This window comes from Manacus candei, unplaced genomic scaffold (assembly GCF_025592945.1).
Source record: "Manacus candei isolate 608988 ecotype Guabito, Panama unplaced genomic scaffold, ASM2559294v1 h1tg000037l, whole genome shotgun sequence".
In the NCBI taxonomy this organism is placed as follows: domain Eukaryota; kingdom Metazoa; phylum Chordata; class Aves; order Passeriformes; family Pipridae; genus Manacus; species Manacus candei.
Window position 1 is genome coordinate 3,975,703 of NW_026138085.1, and position 21,354 is coordinate 3,997,056.

The following is a 21,354-nucleotide window of genomic DNA, read 5'->3' on the forward strand; positions in this document are numbered from 1 at the left end:
CTGATATCACTTAGGAAAAGTCACAGCTAAGAAGAGCTACAGTGCAGAACAGAGTACCTGGTGATGCTGAGAAGAATATTTTGTGTGAGTTCTTATCTTGGGGGTCCTTTCCTTGAGGCATTGGGCTGTTTTTCCCTTGGTCTGCAGCTCTACATCTGTATCAAAACCACATGGAAAAGGCATAAACCTGACTTATGAAGGAGGAGAGCAGGGATTGCACAGCTTCAGAACAAAGATTTCAGCTGGATGAGAACTAATGCTATTCAAAAGCTCAATAGAGAAGATATTTTTGCCTGTAGAGCTTCCAGATGGTGATGAGATACATTGAACTCGACTCACTGTCTGCTCACATGAGACAGGGGAACGTCTAATGGTTTAGAAAATCTGAGTTTGTAAATCAATCCAGAGAACAGACATCCTTGGCACCTGTTCTACTCAACTTGTCCCTTTGAATCATGGCTGCTTCAGGCTTGGCATTTAGCAGGAATTTTCCATGTTTTCATTTTGAGGAATATGTTTCATCCCAGGATTTAACAACAGCAGTCTCTGGGCAGAAATGTCCATGAGGTATGAATCTTCATCACTCAGAGTATTGAGCAGTGCTTTGTGTTATCCAGGGATGAGCCTGCACAGTCCCACTGGGATGGCAATGCTTAGTGACTTGTCAGTGTCCTTGCTGGCTGTGGGATTCTCCCTCTCCAGGTTTTACATCTTTTGCTTGGTGAACGAGAAAAGAATTTTTGTTTTAAAGCCTTTGTGTAAATATGCATCTGTTTCTCAAAGGATTCTTATTTCAGGATCCTGATATTTTCATGTAGTTTGTTTAATACATTTAGTACATTTCAGTGGTCAGAAAGTTGGTTTTGGAGGCGAGGAGAAACCCAGGAAATATGAGGGGTTAGTTAAGGAAGCAGTGGGAGGGGTTTTATCCTGATCTGGTCTTTGACCTTTGAGAAGAGATGAGGATGCACAGGAAATGTGAGCTCTGTGGGAGCAGAGTTACTCAGCCAAGGTCAGGATCACACCAATGAGCAGTTAATTCTAGGTGAGCTTGATACTTTGACACCAGGGAAAGGACCAGTTTTGAAGTCCGAAAATTCTGAGGTCGTCCTGAAGCAATTTATGTATTTTCCACCTTCCATTTTACAAGGGCATGTCGTGACAGGACAAGGGGGAGTGGGTTTAACCTGTAAAATGGTCAGTTTAAATTAGGTATTAGGAAGAAATTATTCCCTGTGAGAGTGGTGAGGCCCTGGCACAGGTTGCCCAGAGAAGCTGTGGCTGCCCCATCCCTGGAAGTGTCCAAGGCCAGGTTGGATGGGGTTTGGAGCAACCTGGGCTAGTGGAAGGTGCCCCTGCCCATGGCAGGGGGTGGAATTTTTAAGATCCCTTTCAACCCCAACCATTCTATGATTCTATAATCATAAAGGGGACTGTCAGAAAGGACTTGGCACGATAAAAAAATGTGACTGCTCAGAAAATTAAGGGAAGAAAGGGAAGTGTTTTTTATACAGGGGTAGGAGAGAGGAGTGCTTAATGGGAACAGGGTTGAAAAGCTGAGATGTTTGATGTTTCATCAGTCAGGAATGGTCAAGGAGCACCAAGAAAGTCTTGTCAAGAGGATACACTCAGAGATGCAGATGAGCTAAATGGAACTCTATTTGATAATTAAATGAACCCATGAGGATAAAACTATGCAACATAGCAAAAAAAAAACAACCCAGAGATCTAGAAAACTTCATTCTGCACACTGCTTCCTTCAGGTTTCATTCCAGCTCCCCACCATCCTTTAAGATAGTATTTAACAAGAAGTACTTGCTTTGTTTTTTTCAGTTGATCCCTTTTTTCACATGAGGCACTTTCCCCAGATGCCATTTCCTCCCAGCACCAAATGACTCAGGCTTTTACTGATAACAGTGCAGCAGCATCTGCAAAGGTTATGAGTGGCCATAGGAAGGAGCTTCTGTGCAACAGGTAGATAATGTACATAATTCTTTTCAAAAGGAGAATTGGAAGCACTATAGCATGAAATGAAAGAACAGCAGGGAGAGGGGCATGTTTTTGCCCAGGGCTGTTTGACAGGCAAAGCTGTTGAATATACCATCAAATATGTTTAAGCATCAGATTGCAATGGATTCTATTTCCCATGATTTTCTGCTTGCCATTTTAGTGCATTTAATACAATGCACTAAAATAATAATAAACCTCCCTGTTGGTCAACTGTCTCCCCACAGCTATAGAATCTGAGGCTAAAAAATCTGAGACCTTCTCTTGACAGAGAAATTGGAGGAACAGGCTGTGACTAATTCTCTCTCTCTTCCTTTTAGAAAAGGGAAATACTGTCATTTGCAGTGGCAATAGTGAAATTCTGATGATCATTTTCTTTTTTTCTGCATCTGCCCACTATGACCACCCACGGATCCAATGGTGCTTTCCAGCATTGGGTCAGTGGAGGCTCCCATTCTTAGTGGGGAGAAGAGGAAAAAAGATCGACACAGATATCCTGCCCAGTAGTATTTGATTAAGTTCACTACACAGCAGTTTTGTTTTCTAAGGCAGCACTGGGCTTTAGGAGGAAGGGAAATGAATCTATGAGCAGATTGTGTTGTCTCTGTGGTAGCTTATTGTCACTTCAAGAGTTGGCAGGATCCTTGATTGCTGTGTGACACTGTGTATGAAAGAGGTTTTGGAAAGAATTGCCCTTGTATTCATCTGTATATCTATTTTTCCCTGTGATATGTTTGCATTTTTTTTAGTGTATTTTGTATTTCAAAAGCGATGAAAGATCCCCCTGCTGCACTGACACAAACTCTCTCTGATAATGATCAAAGCAACATGTATCTACAAATACCACATCACAAAAGCTTTTTATCTTCTAATTCTTAGAAATAAGACTCTTACAAAGAAGATTGTTATTTGAAATACTATGAAGTAAAGCTGTCCTCCTGCCTCCTCCTGCATCGGGGCGTACGTTGTATCTAAGTGATTTTAATTGTTACTTCAGTTCCGGATTGTGATGTACAATTAAAAGCACAGGGAAGAGAAGGAGGACAATGAAATGTCTGCCAGTTCTGTTCTCTCCTTTTTTGGACACTACTGTTTGCTAACCCAACCCAAAGCAAAGTCAGCCTCTGTGGTGCATATGGATCCAGAGTTTGCTAATTTAGGGCTAGTGTCATTTCTTTCATGTTATCCCCTATTATTAGATGGTAATGTTGCTTTTGGTCACTCATAATTTTTTAAGGCATTTGATAAAACCTCTCCTTACTAATTGCATTTTTTTCTCCTAATTCTCTGTGTGTCTTTTCCAGTCTCTGTCCTCATCCATCCTTACTCACCTTCCTTGAGTTACCTGTCTGCTTTGGAACAGAGCTGCTGTTGTTGGTAATCACCTGAAATTTCCTTCTCTCTTCTCTGCATTGCTGCACCCTGAGAAGCACAGAACTGCAGTGGATGGAGTCAGGGGAGCACAGGCTCATCAGGACGTTTTGTCCAGTCCCTACAGCAGCTCATACATTTCATGTCCCTTGGTCTCCCAGGGTTATCCCCTTCTCTGCTCTTAGTGATATGTAAATACTATTTAAGCTCTTTGAGCTCTCAAACTGAAAGCTGCAGTGTGTTGTTACTCCTCAACCAGTGTTCAAAAGTCATGAAAGGTGGGTGAATTTAATCCAGATCTTACACCACCTATCTGATTGAAACACTCTCCAGTTGTTCCTGTGATTTGCCAGTCACTCTGATGACAACTTTACAAATTCCTCCCATTTCTAGTAAGCAAATAGTCACAAACTATGCATTCATCTTCCTGCCCTTAACATTTTCTGCTTGGTGGAAAGCACTGACAGCCACCTGCTCATGTCTGCTGTATGCTACAGGGTCTAGAGGCCAAGCTCCAACACTTTTCTCAGGAGTGGAGTGAGGGAAAGGGATACAAAACACTGCCTATGATTTGGACAACTGGAAAATTGACTGCATTCAGATTTTTGTCTGTGTTTTGGTTTGGGGTTTTTTTTTTGTTTGTTTGTTTGTTTTTTGTTTTATTTTGGTTTTGGTTTTTTTGTACGTGCTTTGTTTTCATTCCGTTAAATGCTGTGTGTTTCACCCTTTTTTTCCCCCCTCTGAAAGACAAAAAGACTCAGCAAAGGTACCTTCAGAAACTCTCTGAATGTACCAAAACTAAGGCTACGTTTGTGGTGCATAAGAGTAATTCTGTCTGAATGGAAGGTTTTTTAACAGCATCAAATCACCAGCAGATTAAATCCTGCACTGAACTCATTATTATGAATACGATTTTTTCCCTGCACACTGTGACTGAGTATATTTGAGCTTTGGTTTGCCTGAAATCTTTCTGAAGTTGAAGTCATCAGGGAACACAATGCAACTGCTATGACTAATGGTAATGGAATTAAAGTCCCTTGTACTGTAGAAGTGTTTCTGTTGTTACAGTAATTTGGCTGTACTGGATACTGATTATAGCCCTCCCTTTTCTGCACATCTTTGATAGCAACTCGGCTCTCCATTTTAAAATTCGTGTCAGTGACTCAAAGCCTTCACTAGCTCGTGCTGAACATGATGGTGAAGGGTTCCTGCAGTGGGGGAAGGTGGGCAGAATGAAAATCATTTCACTCCAGGGAGCATAAGCTTAACATAAAACAGGTGGGTCTGGTTTGGCAGAGAGTGTGGTTCTTAATAAGGAAGTAAACTGGCGTGTTCCAGTTAGAAACTATTTTAGACTGTGCCTCATTTTATTTTTGATTTGAAGTAGCCTTCAAAAAAACCTAAACATCTGAACTGCTTTGTTACCCACCATCATCCTTATTTACAATTACAATAAAGAGGCAATGAAAAGAGGCAGGATGAATGTTTAGTCACAGATGCATCCATATCACTTAGGCATCCAAATAACATAGCTGTCCTGGATTCCCCATGCAGGCAGAGTACAGAGCTGTACAGATTCCTCACTTGAGATCCAAATTGTCCTCTGGAGGTGTCTTCATTAGCTGTGGCAGAAAGCTGAGTGATTGATTACTCCTGTAACCTCAAAAACTAAGGTGGTACAAAGTTTGCTCTCTTCTCTCTCGTTGCCATTCCATGTGTTGAGATTAAGCTGAGCAACACTTACCAGAGATGCCAAGGTAGCACTTTTTTGTGTATAGTGGTCACTTGAATAGGATAAAGAAAATAATTGGAGAGGAGCTGAGTTGAAGAGAGCTAGTCAGCTAAAACCAGTGCAAAGATGTTAGTGCCTGCAATTGGACAATAAATTTTTCATCTGATTGTTCTAAGACTGCAGCAGCCTCCTGAGGTGGTACAGCTTGATGGGGCACTTAAATTAGGGTCCTGTATACAAATTCTTAGCAAACTGCAGATTCAGTGATTGATCAACAGAACTTGGATTGCAAGAAGTGAGGTAACAACCAGAGCAAGCCATACAGTGCTGCTTGGATGTAGAGGGTACCTAAAGGGAGGGATTTTCATGAAAACTGGCAAATATCTGGAGATAAGATCATTCATTTTTCAACTTCTTTTTTGCAAACATTTGTGCAGGATGATCTTATGTACATCCAAAGGCTTATGGAATTTATTTTCTTTAATGGAATTTACAAAATAGTGTGTTTGCCTCGTACTTTGCCTCTCCTGTGTTCTAGGGACATGAATTAGGGTTTTGACAGACTTTTCTTTGTGTGCTGGTACCTCTTGTTCATTGCAGTTGATGATTAGCTTAGGCAGTTATTGTAAGTGGTGTTTAATTAGTGCAGCAAAGGAACAGAGACTTGTTCAAAATATTCTCGTGGGTTTTCTCAGGAAGAGACATTTGCAGAGCTCTGACTGCATTTGTTTCCAGTAGGACTGAAAGAGTTCATTGACACTGAAATTACTGGGTTTATTACAGATATTCCACTTAATACTGTAAATCAGTATATAATATAAAAGTCTTTGGAAGATATGAACTGTTACTTGTCATTGCTTAACAGAGTACTGTGGATGAATTTATTTGAAGAGCCCAGGCCAGAACTGCTGCTTTATTAAACCCCTGTAGGACTAAGGATATAGAACTCTGCATCCTTCTTCACTGAAGCCATACAAAATTATTGCCAGGAATGGTAGTTATAGATATAATTTCTAAATAAATGAGGTGTGGATTCCAGGCTTATGCATACTCTAAATTAATAAGGGGAGAAAAATTAATGCCCTTTGGTGCCACACTGTATGAGTCACAAAAGAAAATTAATAATCTAATGTTTGTATCAGTTTGGACTCTGGCTGGTTTGGCAGCTTGTAGAGATTGAAGATTTATTGTGTTAAGATTCCCTTTAAAAGCTGGATTAGTTTCTCTCCTGTATTGTAAAGATAGACAGTAAATCAAATTGTGTCTCACTGCTGTACCAAACCCACAGAAGGGGGTGACTGAGTTGGCACTGTACTTATTTTCTGGAGTTCCCAGGTAACTGTGTGTTGACTTTTCTGCATTATAAGGTTGGGTCGTAGCAAAATGGTGAAGCAAAGACCCTTCTGTATTATCTGTCATCTCTACTCAAGTACTTGTATTGTTCTTCATGTAGGCAATGAATAATCTGCTGGATGCTGACTTTGTTCTTTGGGCAGTGCAAAGCCCTTACTAAGGAAAGTGATATGTTTTTAAAAGCACAAGCACTGACCTTCACTGAAGTCCAGCAAAATGTTCTGAGCAGTTGCAGAGGACAGACACTGCCTCTCTCATTTGTGAATCCTGCAAGAACATTTGAGATGTGACTTTCAAAAGCACTGTCCACTGGCAGACACTGAAGTCAGTGAGACTTTTATTTCAGAGAGAGCTGTCAAGCCAGAACTGAATGCCCTGCTTTATGTGTCAAAGTTGCAGCAATGAGTTACAAGAAGCAAAGCTGTTTGAAATAATCCAGGATGCTGGAAAGACGGAATGCTTGGCTTCCATCAGCAAATGATGTACCAAAACCAACAAATATGCCAAGAAACAGAGTAACAAAATATATTTCTGTAGTAGCACGTGTGTGCTCCCTTCCTATAAAGTGCAATTGAAATAAAATTTAAAAAAAGCACAGCAAAGCATTGGTAATTACAGATGTCAGTGTAAATGGCCCCAGCATAAAAGGCTCCTGGGAGCTGAAATCAGGCTCAAAGGGCGCTCGGGGAGCATTTGATGCCAGAGCTTGGCCATCAGCTCAGAACCTGCTGTTATTAATATGAGCTGAGGTATTTCTAAGGTTGCATTTAAATAAATGGAGCAAACCAAAATGGCATTTGTACTGAAAGGAGACACCAGGAGAGAGTAAGTAATAAAAAGCAGCGTAGATTGAGCATTCACTATGTGGTGGAAGTTGCACATCCTTCCTGGAAGGAGCTGTTGGCAGTCCTTTGGCAGTATGTTTTCTATGGGACCGGTTCTGTCTGAGTTCTCCTGGCCTCTGTTCGTGTACACTAACCCCCATTGTGCTCCAGGGTGTTCCTGCAGCTGTAGCCTAAAGGATGACCTCTTGTATCCGGCACCTTTTTGCATGGGTGGAGTGGAGAGCAGCTCCCCGTGAACCTTCAGCTTGTGCTTCTCCATGCTGCTTCCTCTCAACGCTCCTCTCTCTCTGGCGCTGCCTAACTCTGACTCTGGCTGTCCATGGGGTTTTCCTTTGTGCTTGATCTAACCATGTGGTAGAACAATACAAATGGAACATGGTTCTGTCAAGCACCATGGAAGGCTGCATACTTCCTGCAGCATGGCATGCTCGGATACTTCTGCTGGTTTTCAGAAGCATCAAAAGGTGAGAGATTCCCCTTTTCTCCCAGGAAAAAAATGAACAAGGTGAGGTGTTGCTTGACCAGGCTCCTGGAGCCCGAGTGATGTTTGGGACAGACTTTCCACAGGGCTTGCATGCAGAATAACCATTTCTAAGTAATTAATCTGTTTAATTGCTCTTACAATGGAGAAGTCAGGCATTCTGTTGGTTAATATGATTGAAGGGTGATTCCAGCCATACCTACAGAGGTGAAAAATCAATCTTCTTACCTTATAAATAATGTAAGCTGCATCTGTGTGTTCGAGCTGTCCAGTCCTTCTGCTTGAGGTACTTTGGATGCCATTTCTGTAACAAGAGGCCTGCAACTTAATGTGACTTTGGACCTGATCTGAGCAATCTTAATGCACTGTGAAGAAATATAATGCAAAAAAACCCTTCATAAGAGTCTGCAAAGCACTGTCTTTTATCTCTTGAAATGACATGGGTAACATGGTCTGTATGAAAATACTGTTATCCAACAGTTCCATAGCACAAAGCTGAGTCATCAGACCCAAATGGGCCATTTTTGCTTTGACAGATCTTTAAATACTTCTGCCTTACTTCTCCCCTACATAGACATAATGACACCTATTCACAAAGGACTTTGAGAGTCTCATACAGAAGTTTTCTTATATGGCAAGAGTGTCTAGTCTTGCAGATTTGTCACATAACTGTTGTGGAGCCATTAGGAGAAGGACATCTGATATTCTTTGATTTTATCTGTAATTACTGATAAGAATTAATACCAGCAATGTGAAATCATCACAACCAATGTACCTCCTTTTTTCCTGTGGTTACATGAAGAAGTAAGTATTGAGATTGCTGGGGTTTTGTCCGAGTTTTAGACCAAGTCATCCCTGTGGTCCTATTTTTGGTGCCAAATTTGAGGCAGCTGGATCATTTTCTAGAATGGATGCATCAGGTCAGCTTTCAAACCCCTGTTGAGACAGCCTGATGTCTTGCAGAGCAGATCATCCAGCACTCCTTTTAAGTCCTCTGGGCAAAGCTGAAGTTTAAGAACCGAATTCAAGTTCGCTGAACAATGCTTAAAAAGAAGAATAGGACGAGAAGCTATTTCTTTCTGTTGCTTAATTTCTCCATGTGTCTATCAGAAAGGCACCTAAAATTTTGGAGCATTTGGAAATGTGGTGTTTCTTTATCTCTGCACTGCACGTGTTTGTTTTATGATATTGAGAAATCACGATGCCCTGGTACCTGATAGTGGTGTCACATTGGTTGTGAAAAGCAAATGTTATCAGTAACTAGCAATTCAAATAACCACAGCTGCCCTCAGTTAAGCACAGGCCTTGCTGTTGCCTTGGCTACTTGTTTTACAGCAAACTTAATTCTTGCTATTTTGGAAATGACTAGAAACTTCCAGGTAATGTTCTGTCCTGCATCTCCTCTCCCTGCCTTTCCAGGGGTGATTTTGTGGTGTGCAAGAAATGCTACATGCATGTGATGGTTTAACTGTGCTTCCTGAGTCCTGCTGTGCTCTCTTGGAGCCCTGCAGTCCTGCCCTGATAAAGCCCTGCGTGGAGAAATGGGTATATGTGCTTAAACAGTCCTGCAAGCAGATGGCTGAATTTCACATTTGCTATCCCAGATGGGAATATCTTAATAGAGCAGCCACCTGTCCAAGTGATCTCAAGGCTCAGGTCAAACAGTAAATTTTATCTAGTCTTTGGCAGGTGATTCCTGCTGTCTCACAGGCCCACACATGACTGAGTACTTGCTGAGCTGTTGGTTACTTTTGACTCAGAGCTTACCTGGGTAACTTATTTAAACTCACTTAGAAAGGGGGGAAAAAAAAGTAAAGAGAAAAAAGAGAGGGAGAGAGAAAGAAGAAAAAATATGAAGGTGATGTTTGCTCCCTGCATCTCCTGCTGAGCTGAGAGGCCTTTCCTCTGTTGTAAGTGTGGTGGCCATGGACTGATGCCCAGGCAGCATCAACTTCTCGTGGCTGATGCAGTGTGGAAGGGTTTGTGCCATCAGGAGAGCAGGAGCCAAGTCAAAATGTGGTAAAATTCTTTATTTACTTTGCCAGAAAGCTTTAGAGAAAACCAAAAACTGATTTTCAACCTCTTACTGTTACATACTCCTTTTTCATAAAGCATTCCAGTTACTTTGCCACCCTCTTTTCCCGTAGGAAGATGAATCTTGTATCCATCAGCAGACTAAAAATTACACTTAATAAATTTTTACCCTAAGTAACTTCATGTTGTTTGTGATTGTTTTTTTCAACAAAAGCTTTTACTATGAAAATGAGAAGTACTTCTTCAAGGGTTAATTTGGGGATTTCCAAGACTCTTTCTGATTACTGAAAAATGTTGGCGGGTTTTTGAATGTGTATTGTAATTGTAGCAGTTCTAATAAACTCTGGTCCTGATAACTGTTCATCTTTGGCATCATTTCCAAGGGATCATATAAACAACCAGACATACTGACTACCAAGCTTGGAATTGTTAGGACTGAAAATCAGATGTTGGTTGTTTTTTTTTTAAAGGATAAGAGTTTAAATGATGGTGCTGTGGGGAAAGGCTTAGACTGTGTTTTTATGATGCTTTAAAATGTCCAGTGGTCCTGTTATTGTAAGTGCTGTGCTGTCAGTGAAGTCAGACTTCGGATGTATAATTTACAATAAGCACGAAACCCAGCAAAGTATTTAACACCCCTGAAGTGGTGAAGTACAGAGCTGTATGTCAAGTTTCTCACAATCCAGTTTGGAATTACAAAACTAAACCAAAGCGTGTCTGTGGAATCAGAATGTTAGATTGCCTGTAGAATTGCTTGTTTTCACTGCATCGCTCTGTGGAGGTAATGTGCAACATAAATTAAAATAATAGTGGGTTTGGGCAGCTTCTTTTTTTCTTTCAGAAAATAGTATGTGGTCATAAAATGAGCAGTGGAGTATTTATCAGTCTGGGAAGGGGAAGCAGGTGATGAATGTCATCAGATCTCTAAACCCAAATTTCAGCTCAGGTTTAAGGTTTTATTGATGTTTTTGGGTTCTTAAATAATCTGCTCAGCCTCTCCCTGAGAAAGCCTTGCAGCTGACTGTTTAAACTTTGGAAAAGAAATACTTCTTGGTAGTTACAATCACTGGGTATTTCACGAGGTTGCTGAGGCAATTCTGGTGCTTCCATTATGAAATACGAAGTGAGTGGGCAGGAATTGCATGGCAGGGGCTTGGCAACACTTTGCTTACATACACATTTATTAATATTCCTGGTTCCTTGAAGCACTGAGATCGAGTTTCCAACCTGCTGTTACTAAATGAGAAAAACCAAACCTGAAGAGGACAGATTAGTTCACTGAGCCTAATTGGAAAAGCATTTCATTAGAATGGGTCAAAAACCTAGTCAAAGAGGTCTGGCAATCATGGAGTAATGGTACATCAGGGAGTGCTTCTCACTAAGTATGGTCTACCCGTTCCTTAATTAAAATGAAAATGATTTAAACTCCTATTACTTTCCTTCGCTGTTTGTTTAACATAGTTAATAAAGGTATCTAATTGTTGGAAAACTGACAAGGTTCTCTAATAAAAGGTTGCTCTCAAAAATAGCTCTGATAGCTGAGGTCTGAACATTTGGGGCTTTTTAATGACATCTTTAAAAGTCTTTTGTCATTTGAATTCTTTCATGAGATGCCTTTTCCCTGTTGCTGGACTAATTTCCAAATGGGAAACAGTGTCTTTGCTGGAAAATACCTTAACAGGTAGGTTTGTTAGACAAGGAATTAATCTGTCAGGGAAAAGAGTGAGAAAACAGAGGCTAGTCTTGGGATTTTAAAAACTGCTGAGCAGAATTCCTTGGCAAGCATTAAAATTGTGTGCAGGAGCTGGGAGCTGACAGGAGGCAGTGTCGAGGACAGATTCCATAAAACCTCTGATCACCACAGTTATCAGCAACTGTTTGCTGGAATGTGTTTTCCTTTCGTTGCAGGGTCAGAGGATTACAGAAGTAAATTCACCGGGAAGTGTTTCATGGACCTCGTGTGTCCCGAGAAGTGTCGCTGCGAGGGGACAATCGTGGACTGCTCCAACCAGAAGCTCACCCGGCTGCCCGGCCACCTCCCCGAGTACACCACTGACCTGTGAGTGGGGCTCTCCAGGGGCTGCTCAGCTTTCCTATTGGCTTTCCTGCTTCTAAAAGCTGGGAAAGGGACTCAAATAACTGAAGGCACCTCCTTCTCTATCCTTATATGAAAATGGGGAAACACTACAACCCTCATTTCCTGAGCGTTGGTGCCAGCGGTGGGATGAGGGAGGAGCCATGGCCCCCTGCACCAACCAGGTCCTCTGAGTGTCCTCCTGAAGTGCTGTGGTTCCCTTCTGCTCTACCTTGGAGTCCTCTCTATTTTACTTTTGTCTCTGGTCATTTTTATTTAAGAAATGGTTTAACCCTTTTGAGTAAACCTGTGATCAGGAACTTGTTCCATCTCAGCAATGCCTGCTACTTGGGTGAAATGGCCCTCACTAAAACTAAGGTATTCTTAAGATGCAAGTAATTTTATGAAATTTATTTGCTTTTTGAGATTCTTCAGAATTCTAAGCATAATATACTGCTAAAGAGAGTCTGAGAAAACATGTTTGTTACTTAGTAACTGAAGAATCTGGTTATTTTCGTGCATTAGTAGCCCCTTCAAAGAGAATTTTCTTTTTGTGTTAGCATTGTATTTATTCTACTTATTCTGTTTAAACCCCCATAAAAATTTTTGGTCTGCAGTTAAAATAGAAAATTATGAGAGACCTCCAGAAACACAGCAAAGACTTTCCATAGCAAAATGGAGCTACATGTAATCAGAGAAAGAATTTTGCATCCCAAGCCTGCCAGGACAGGGGCCTTCACATTAATTTTGAAGACCAGTAGACTTGGACAGGAAAGGACCTAAAATCAGATCCCTTCTGTTTGCATGGCCCACATCTCCAATTGCTTGTCTTGTGTAGCAGAATGCTGAGGGAGATTCAGTCACGCAAACAAGGTTGTTGTGTAATGGATAAGGTCAATAATTCCTTATCCCCTGCCTTGGAAGATGAAGCCATTCTGACACTGTCCTTTGGCATTACACTCTTAAAGGCATCCCAAGCTTTTACTCAAGATTCTCTTCTATGTTCCCTTCCCTTCAAAGCTAAACTCTTTTAACTGCAGGAGCCTGAGAGAAGTGGCAGACAGTGCCTTGCTTAACAAAGGTCATGGTTCTCTGTGTGGCAGCCCCACAGAGATATCTCTGCAGACATCTGTGAAGCTCTAAATACCTCTCTGTTTGTTCCTGTCAGGCGCCTGAATGACAATGACATTGCTGTTTTGGAAGCCATTGGACTCTTCAAGAAACTGCCCAACCTCAGGAAAATGTAAGTCTGAGTGAGTTGCTTGTTTGAATGCACACTGCCTTGGGTTACAAGGAAGGAGGAAGGGATGCTTTTTTACAGGTCAGTACTGCAGTAGTGGAAATCCCTTTTTTAATGTGAGTTTAAAGAAACTGGGTGAGTTGCCTTCTAGATGGACAGACAAAGTTAAACCACACTGACAGATGCAGATCCCTAGGCTGACATTTCATTATTTTGTTGGGCTATAATTCTTAAAGTCTTTGAATCATAGGGACTGACAGGAATTCTGTCCCAGAGTTTATTCAGATATGCTTATTGTTAGAGAGGGCTACAAAGCTTAGCATTTTGGTTTTGTCTCTCGAATGTATTGCATGACTCCAACTGGTGTATTTTTTTCAAACAGTCAAAGGAAAATGATATTACAGCGTATAGATGATGGCAGCTTCATTCAGTCATCATTGTTTAGAGAGGAGAATCAATTAGCAAACTTAGAAATCAATCATTCAAATATATTTGTGTGATTCTGTTGACAGCCTTTGACCTGGCACTGTGCAATATATATATTTAATAAGAGATGTGTTTTGGGAAGAGGATAATATGTTAGGTACCTCCTGATAGTCTTCAAAATGGATTTTTTTCTGAAGTTATTTAAAGTTTTAACCCTATGCTAATGTCTTATTTAACTGTTTACTTTAGTAAGATTTTATTGCCTGAATCAAAGTAATTTAGGGTAACCAACCAAGCCAGGCTGGCTGTTCTGCATTCATTCCACATGGTTTCTGCCATCTGGAGCTTCCCAGCCATTTGAATCCATGTGGGATCTCAGGGGCCTTGGAGGCAACTGTAGTGGGGTTCTTTTGTCTGTCTTATTTCTGCAAGAGTTTCAGGTGCAGCACTGCAGGTTTGGGAGGGGGGTTATATTTGTGCAAGTAGAGACTACCAGACTTGGGGAATTAATCATAAACATTAACCTTGTATTTTGTGAATGATCCATAATTTGTAGCTGCAGTGCTCTTAGGAAAAGTTGTTGACATAGTTGAAATGCTCTGTTCCCTCTATAAGGAGACAGTAAATGGCAATGAAAAATGCATGTTATATAAGTGTATACACAAGCTGGAGAGCATCTGTCCTCATCAAACCTTCAGGGTTCATGTTTGGAAAATTGGAGAGGTGTGATAGCTGGAATAATTTCTTTGGGTTTATTTAAAACTTACTGCAGGCCAGTTATGGTGTTGTCCTTCCTGTTCCCACCCATCACTCAGGGATGCCTTGATAGGTCTGTATTGTGAGGCATAAATGCAGCATGAAACTGTTGTGGGAGTTCTTTTAACAGTTTGTTTCCTGTGGAAGAATTTTTTATCTGCCCTTGGTAGGTGCTGAGAGCTGAGGTGTGCAGGCACAGGTCAAACATGTGGCAAAAACAAGTCCCACCCTACACCTCAGAAACAGTGTTTCTCACTCTGTGTGTGGCAGGACTGTGATTCGTGTGGTCTTAATTGGGTCTTATTGCTGCAATTAAATTAAAGAGGAAGAATTTTAATCCAACCCCCATTTTTTAGTGTGCATAAGGCACAAGACACTTTACCATTATTTGATTGACAGTATTCACTCTGTCTCATCCTATTCCTTGTGTGTTCAAGTGTTAAAGGCAAACAGCAGGTGGAGGAATCTCTCTGGAAACTGCACTGCTTCCTAGGTTTAAGAAGACAGCTCAGAGCTTTGCAGTGGCAGAACATTTGCCTAAATCGCATTTTTCTTTCTTTTTTCTTTATTTTCTTTCTCTGTAATACTCTGTTGTCTGAAATTAATCTGAATGTCAGGAGTATGGATATCAGAACGGGTGTTTGAATCCTTGCCCTCCAGTTGTCCTTCAGTTTAGGACTAGTGACAGATCCGTGTTGAGGAACTTTGCAAAGAAACATCATTTGAGACTGCCATGGTTCCACTGGGGCTGGTACAGCTCCAGCATAATTCCAGAGAGAGGGGAATTATCTCTACCTTCCTCTTGATGGGTGTTTCATCTTAGTGCCTCCCCATCTTACATTATGCTTGTGTAGCTTTGGTTTATAACATGAACACCTTGAGATAGTTTGTAAATTGGACCCTAAGAAGGATTCAGACTTTGCTTGTGTTCTCACCTTTGTCCTTTTGTCCCTCGAGCTCCATCAGGTGTCCATGTCTGTATGTGTGTTGTGGCATACAACAGTCTCTTGGGTTTTCCAGTAAGATTTCAAAGGGAAGTAGTCACAGATTTGGCACTGACATAAGATTATCTTAGTTTTGAGATATACAGTATTTTTGTTAGCTTTATTTCCTGGTCAAGGTGAGCTTCCTTCTTTTGTTCAGAAAAAAAAAAAGAAAATAAAACTAAAAAGTATCCACCTCTAAACATGAGGAGGACATCTGACAGTTTGTTGTTTCAAATCTTGTCTATGTCATAAAGCAGACATGAAAAAAAGAAAAAGGAAGTGTCAGACCACCTCTGCAACAAGTGGTACTGCCAACCCCACCTCTGATATGTAGCTGTAGTGATGCAATTTGTCTGTAAATAGTCCTCCTAAGCTGAATCTTATTGTATGATGTGACAGCCCAGGATTTAATACATTTTAATGCAAACCAAAATTGAATTCCTGATATAGAAATATAAAGGTCAGCGATTCATAATGCAGAGTGTTACCACATTTTATTTAGGAATCAAATAGCTAAAATTACCCTGCTGGTTTTTAAAAGGTTAACATGTCTGCATGTGGCTTTGAAAAAAAAATCAACAATAATTAGCTACAAAATCTCATATGCATAATGCTATTTCCCTAACCTAAATTTGAATTTGTCTTTATGTGTGATGCTTTTTACAGTAGAATAAAAAGGTTGATGTAGTTTCTTCTAGACAGATTTAGCCCAGTCCAGAAGTAATTTACTGGGTTCTCCAGTGAACTCTTTGTTGCTTTCATTGCATTCTTGCCACATTGCCTCACCTCACCTTGCAAGTGTAAAGGGAAGCCTTGTCTCTGAAAGCTAAAGTGCCATTACAGTCACTTCCAGGCTCCAAGGACTGTGCCACTAGTATTTTGCAAGGTGGTTAGAAAAGAGCACTTTGAATCTGCTTAAAGTGCAGGAGAAATACAAGGATATGTTTCTGAGCATTTGAAGAGTGGGAGCAGTTCCATGACTTGGATTTTTGGGGGTATCCTATCCCCATGAGGTAGAAAGGCTCCAGGACCAGCCCTGGGAGCTGGAAGCTTCTGCCTTTCACAGGTGATTATGTTTCCAGTGGGAGATGTTCTCACTCAGCACAGCAAGGTCTCTTATTGGGGAGAGTGAGGGGAGACATCACCATCCACAAGTTTGGACTTTTGCTTGCAGCAAGTACCAAATTCAGGATGAAGCAAATGCTGGGGACCCCACAACTCCCTAGGACCACCTCAACTTGTTACTCAAGGAAAAAACCCTCCTGTGCTTGGGGACTCCCATGGCAGTGGAAGCCTGGAAGGGTCTTCTGGCCACAGCAGGCAGGTTCAAGCTCCAAAACCCCCTGGGTACCCAACTCAGAGGGAGCAGAGATACCCTTGCTGGCTGAAATGGGGTGCTGACCCACAGAGAGAGGCTGCAGCCCCCAGATGTCATCTCATCTCCAGAGCCTGCCTGTGCTCACAGGAAATCAGTGGGACTGACCATTCCCACTGAGATCCCAGCAGCTGTTTCAGGGGAAAAAAAGTCAGCAATGAACTCAAATTCAAAATAGAAAGGTGAACTGTCACACTTCATGCAGTGCTGGGGAAAAAGGGGACTGACCTCTTTTTTTGAGAACAAGAGCAATAAAAAATATTTACCTCAAAAACTGAAAGGGTCATCTAGCAGTTCATTCTGTTAAGTCTTACTTAGTTACAAAGTGAACATATAATATGGTCTTATAATAAGAAGTGTCAGGCTGTCTTGGCAATAGCTGGTACTGCCAACCCACCTCTAGTATGTAATTGCCTTTGGAAGTTTGATGTGTAAGTATTTCTGCTGGACTGAATTGTATGGAGTGTCAGACAGTGTCAGACCAGGATTTGAAGCATTTTACATGTCAGATAAAATTGAATCTCGATAAAGTTTGCAGACATGAAGTCAGTTTTGAAACCAGAATCTCAAGTTTCTCAGGGAGGCAGAAGTAGTTTGTGTCCTTGGAAAAAGATGTTACCTGCTGTTCTTTCCCCTAAGCGTGAATTTTGCCGTGGCAAATGAGGTTGCAGTCAGCTGTCACTTGTTACACAGAAACAGGCTTTATTTTCTGGAAATCATATTGCAGAGTGTGTTGTGGTTCGTGGCATTTGGGCTCATCATGCGCCTCCCTTTTCTGTCAGTGAGGCCATCAATCTGCTCTGCTGAATGACTGTAGGAGTGTCACTGGGTGCAGTTCACTGTCTCTCTGTAGTATTTAAGGCTTTCAGTGCCATCCTGCTTCTGAAAACAGCTCACACTATAAAAACCAGCCAGACTGTTGGTAAAGTCTGTAAAACCTTCTCAGCATCCTCCTGAAGAATGCAACAGCACTGGGCTTTTCCTCCCAGCAAATACTTGAAGATTCCAATCACATCACCAGCAGACAGAAATATCCTAGGGAAATCCCACTTGGAACAGGCTGTTTATATGATAAAAATACAGGGTTTGAGGTGAGACCAAGCAGAGCCTTTGCAGTCCTCTGGATAGGAAGGTGTGTCAGTAACTCAGCAGTGAACAGCACCCTGGAATGTTAACATTAACCCAGCAGGTACAGCAGGATTGCTTCTGTTAAGTCTGAATAGAATCCAGCTTGTTCTGTGTTGAAGTTATGAGATCAACAGAAATAATATTATTATAAACTTTAGCCATAAATTAAACGAAATCTGACTGAAAAGTGAGCTGTGTGAACAATGTCACCTTGATAGCTTCTTGATCTGTTCATTTCCTTTTCACAGCCCCCCATAAAGCAGACCCAGGCTTTCTGAAAATTTATTTTGACCTCTTGCCCAAAATAAAAGTCTGGAAATAGGATTAAATGTTATCACCAGGGTAAATCAGGGAGCCCTTACAAAAAGCCTTCTTGAGTGACCAGGTTGACTATAGGCTCCCATTTGGGTCCTTCCAGAGGGCAGGAATCTCAAAGCTCAGTTTCTTTTCCATTGTCTTCCAGTATTTCAAGAAGAATTCCTTATAGAGGCTTAGTGTTGCAAGAGGATAGGGCTTTTCTAGAAGTGGGAGTTTGCTATTAAGTCTGTCAGTAGCTTTTTTCTGCTGAAACAATTCCTTGTCAAATGTGATGATCACATTTGAAAGATTCTTTTAGGACTGGGAGGGACAGAATTAGAGGTCTCTGAGTTGCAGAGCAGGTAAAGTTTTCAGTGCTTTCATTTTTCAAGCCTTGTACCAGCTGATTATTTTGCTGGCATTCTAGACTTAAAAGTGTGTGATTTCTCATGTTTATTATTGTAGCTGTTCAGACTTTAGGAGGAAACTTTTTTTTTGGCGAATGAGTGTTTGAGTGTTGTCATCTACCTTTTTTTTTTTTGGTTGCATTCTGATACGGGGAAACTTTAATTCAGGAAGACAAATAACAAAATCCAGGCTGGCAGAACATCTGCTTTGACAACACTCCAAGCAGGATTGCAGGGAAGTGTCATCTTTGCCTGTTCATTATTGCAGAGCTTGTCTTTCCTCTGCATTGCAACTTTGATTTCACCGTAGCATTTAATCTTGGACTTTCAAATCTCTTGCATGGGAAAGGTATATATAACTGGCTTCTCCTGAGACTGCTGGCATATTTTTGGACAGTTTTGTGTTGCTGAAAGGATCAGGCATTATTAACTCAAAGGAGTGAAGTTGCCTATCTGCAGAAGTTCTTTGGCAGCAATTAAAATTCAGATGGTTTGCACTGTATTAAGGTGCCAGTTCCCTTGCAGATGGTGACCAGCTTTTGTCTCCAAAGATTTGCTCTTTTTTGCCTTCAGTATCTAATAGACCATTAAAATCACACCCATGTTTTAATACATGCAACTAAATATCTTTTAGATGGTAAAAAGTAACTGATAAAACTTTGTAACTACAAGTGTAGGTCAGTGTGCAATCTGTGACTTGAAAGTCAAAGTCTGTCTAATAAAGTAACTCGCCCTCTCTTCCCACCTCAAACATTTACTTATTTATTCATTCATTTTTGTGCAAATATGCATCGTGGCATGATCTTTACCAGGAAAGGGATCTCTGGGAGCATTTATTTATGCCAGCATTCAAAAGAGATGCTGAGCTATAAACATTTCCACCAGAGAAATAGCTGAGCCCCAAAATTAAATGCATATGTCAGAATATCCTTCCTTGACTTGCTCTGACACTGAACATAAACTCTTCATGTGAGCGTTAGCACAAAGCACTAAACTTCTGGAAAGCAAAATCTGCATGTAAGTATTTCTGTATGGTTTTATGTTATTTTTGGCTGATTGCTGGCGTGCTCCTATTCTTTCTGATCACAGAATGCACAAGAGGTGATGGGCCACATGCTGTAGGGCCCACTCTCTGACAGTCATTCAGCAGACATAAACCAGTGTACTCCAGTTTCCCACATGAAACGTATCTCCAAGACTCAATTTCTTTTTTTTTTTTATTAAGTGATGACTTCTGCAAAGAGCAAGGCCCATATTATTTCTATCTGAGGCCAAGCTGTCTCTTGCCATGTCTTCTGTCAACTTTTATCCCAGCAAGGTTCCCAGTTCTTCTGAGCAGAGTAGCCCAGGTGTTAATCTGATACCTTGTCATTTGTTTTATATCACCTGGAATTGGATTTTGAAACTATTACTCATGCTGTGTGTGTACTGGGATCATTTCTGGAATAATGTGCTATTCAGTATGAATAATGGGTTTGGAATTTGGCATCTTCTTGGGAGCAAGAACATATCTTGCACTTTCCCTTTTTTTGTTGTGCATAGTGAAACAAAGAGTAGTGTTTCCTGTCATAAACCTGAACAAATAGAATTATTCATCATAATCTATACAGGACATCATGGGCGATACTTGAAGGACTGAGGCCCAAAGTTTTAATGTCTTTAAGGCCTTCTATATAAATGTTTTAAATAATTAAATGCCATTTATTTTTATGCATCCCTGATGGCACTTTTATCATTCAGAAATTGTCTGTTCACCGGGGTTTTCACAAATATGAAATATTCAAAAGATTAATTTTGCATTTCAGCAGAACTTCATTTGACTTTGTAGATCAAAGTTTTCCGATGTTGATCTATAAGCAAACATCTTGAGGTGGTATAGGCAGAGTAAATACTTAGAAAATAATGCTGTGTATTGCAGTGGCTGTGAATTGACAATTAAGTGACACTCATTTCATTTTGACTGGCAGCGTTTGATTTAAGTGCCTGGGAGTTCATGAGTGCACATACTAGAATTTCTATCAGATGCACTAAATAAAAGTGGTCCACATTTCCATGTGTGACACTGTTTCAATGGTAGTAACATTAACTGATCCTTGCCAGATGAGAACACAGTCCCAGGCTTTGTCCATACCTTCATGGACATGAATCAGATGTTAGAAACTCTCACTTATTATATCTCAGAGACATGTATAAGAAAGAACCACATGAGGTGCTAAAGAGCTGGTAATTCCATTAATTTAAATTATCTTGATGTATCTGATATAATTGTGCTTTTGATGTGGTTTCCGGATACTCTCCTTGCTGAACGAATATCTCTTGAGATAACCACTAAAAGGCACAAATTCCTCCTATCTCTTTAGATAACCACTAAAAGGCACAAATTCCTCCTCTCCTCCTCCTTCCAGTGTGGTGATGTATGTTTGGAATGAAACACCACTCATTTTCTCATTGTGACTGGTTGTGTCCTTCCAGAAACCTCAGCAACAACAAGATCAAGGAGATCCGAGAAGGCGCATTTGATGGAGCTTCGGGAGTGCAGGAACTGATTCTGACAGAGAACCAGCTGGAATCAGTGCACGGGAGGATGTTCAGAGGCCTCACAGGGCTCAAGACCTTGTAAGTGCAAAGATGTGTCTCTGTTCCTTTCTAAGTGCACTGGGGCTGCTCGAGGTCAGTGATTCCTGCTGAAATACCTGTTACTGGACAACAAGTGCTGCTACTGGGTCTTGCAGCATGGTTATGAAGTCTGCAGTATATTTCTAGTTCTGGGCAGGTTTGAGATTTATCTGCTATTTCTGTGAAATAAACAGATTTTCAAGGATTTTGGGAGCAAAATGATGGT

The 21,354-nt window shown here is 40.9% G+C and overlaps 1 protein-coding gene across 3 annotated transcripts in view; it reads left to right on the forward strand.

The window, feature by feature from the left end:
- The window catches only part of SLIT3 (slit guidance ligand 3), a 477,653-nt gene that overhangs the window by 349,895 nt on the left and 106,404 nt on the right, over nt 1–21,354 (forward strand). For all 3 annotated transcript variants that reach the window (XM_051793681.1, XM_051793682.1, XM_051793683.1), the window contains 3 exons: nt 11,732–11,882; nt 13,066–13,140; nt 20,985–21,128. In XM_051793681.1, the coding sequence (XP_051649641.1) occupies nt 11,732–11,882; nt 13,066–13,140; nt 20,985–21,128 (370 nt within the window). The remainder of the gene's footprint in view (nt 1–11,731; nt 11,883–13,065; nt 13,141–20,984; nt 21,129–21,354) is intronic.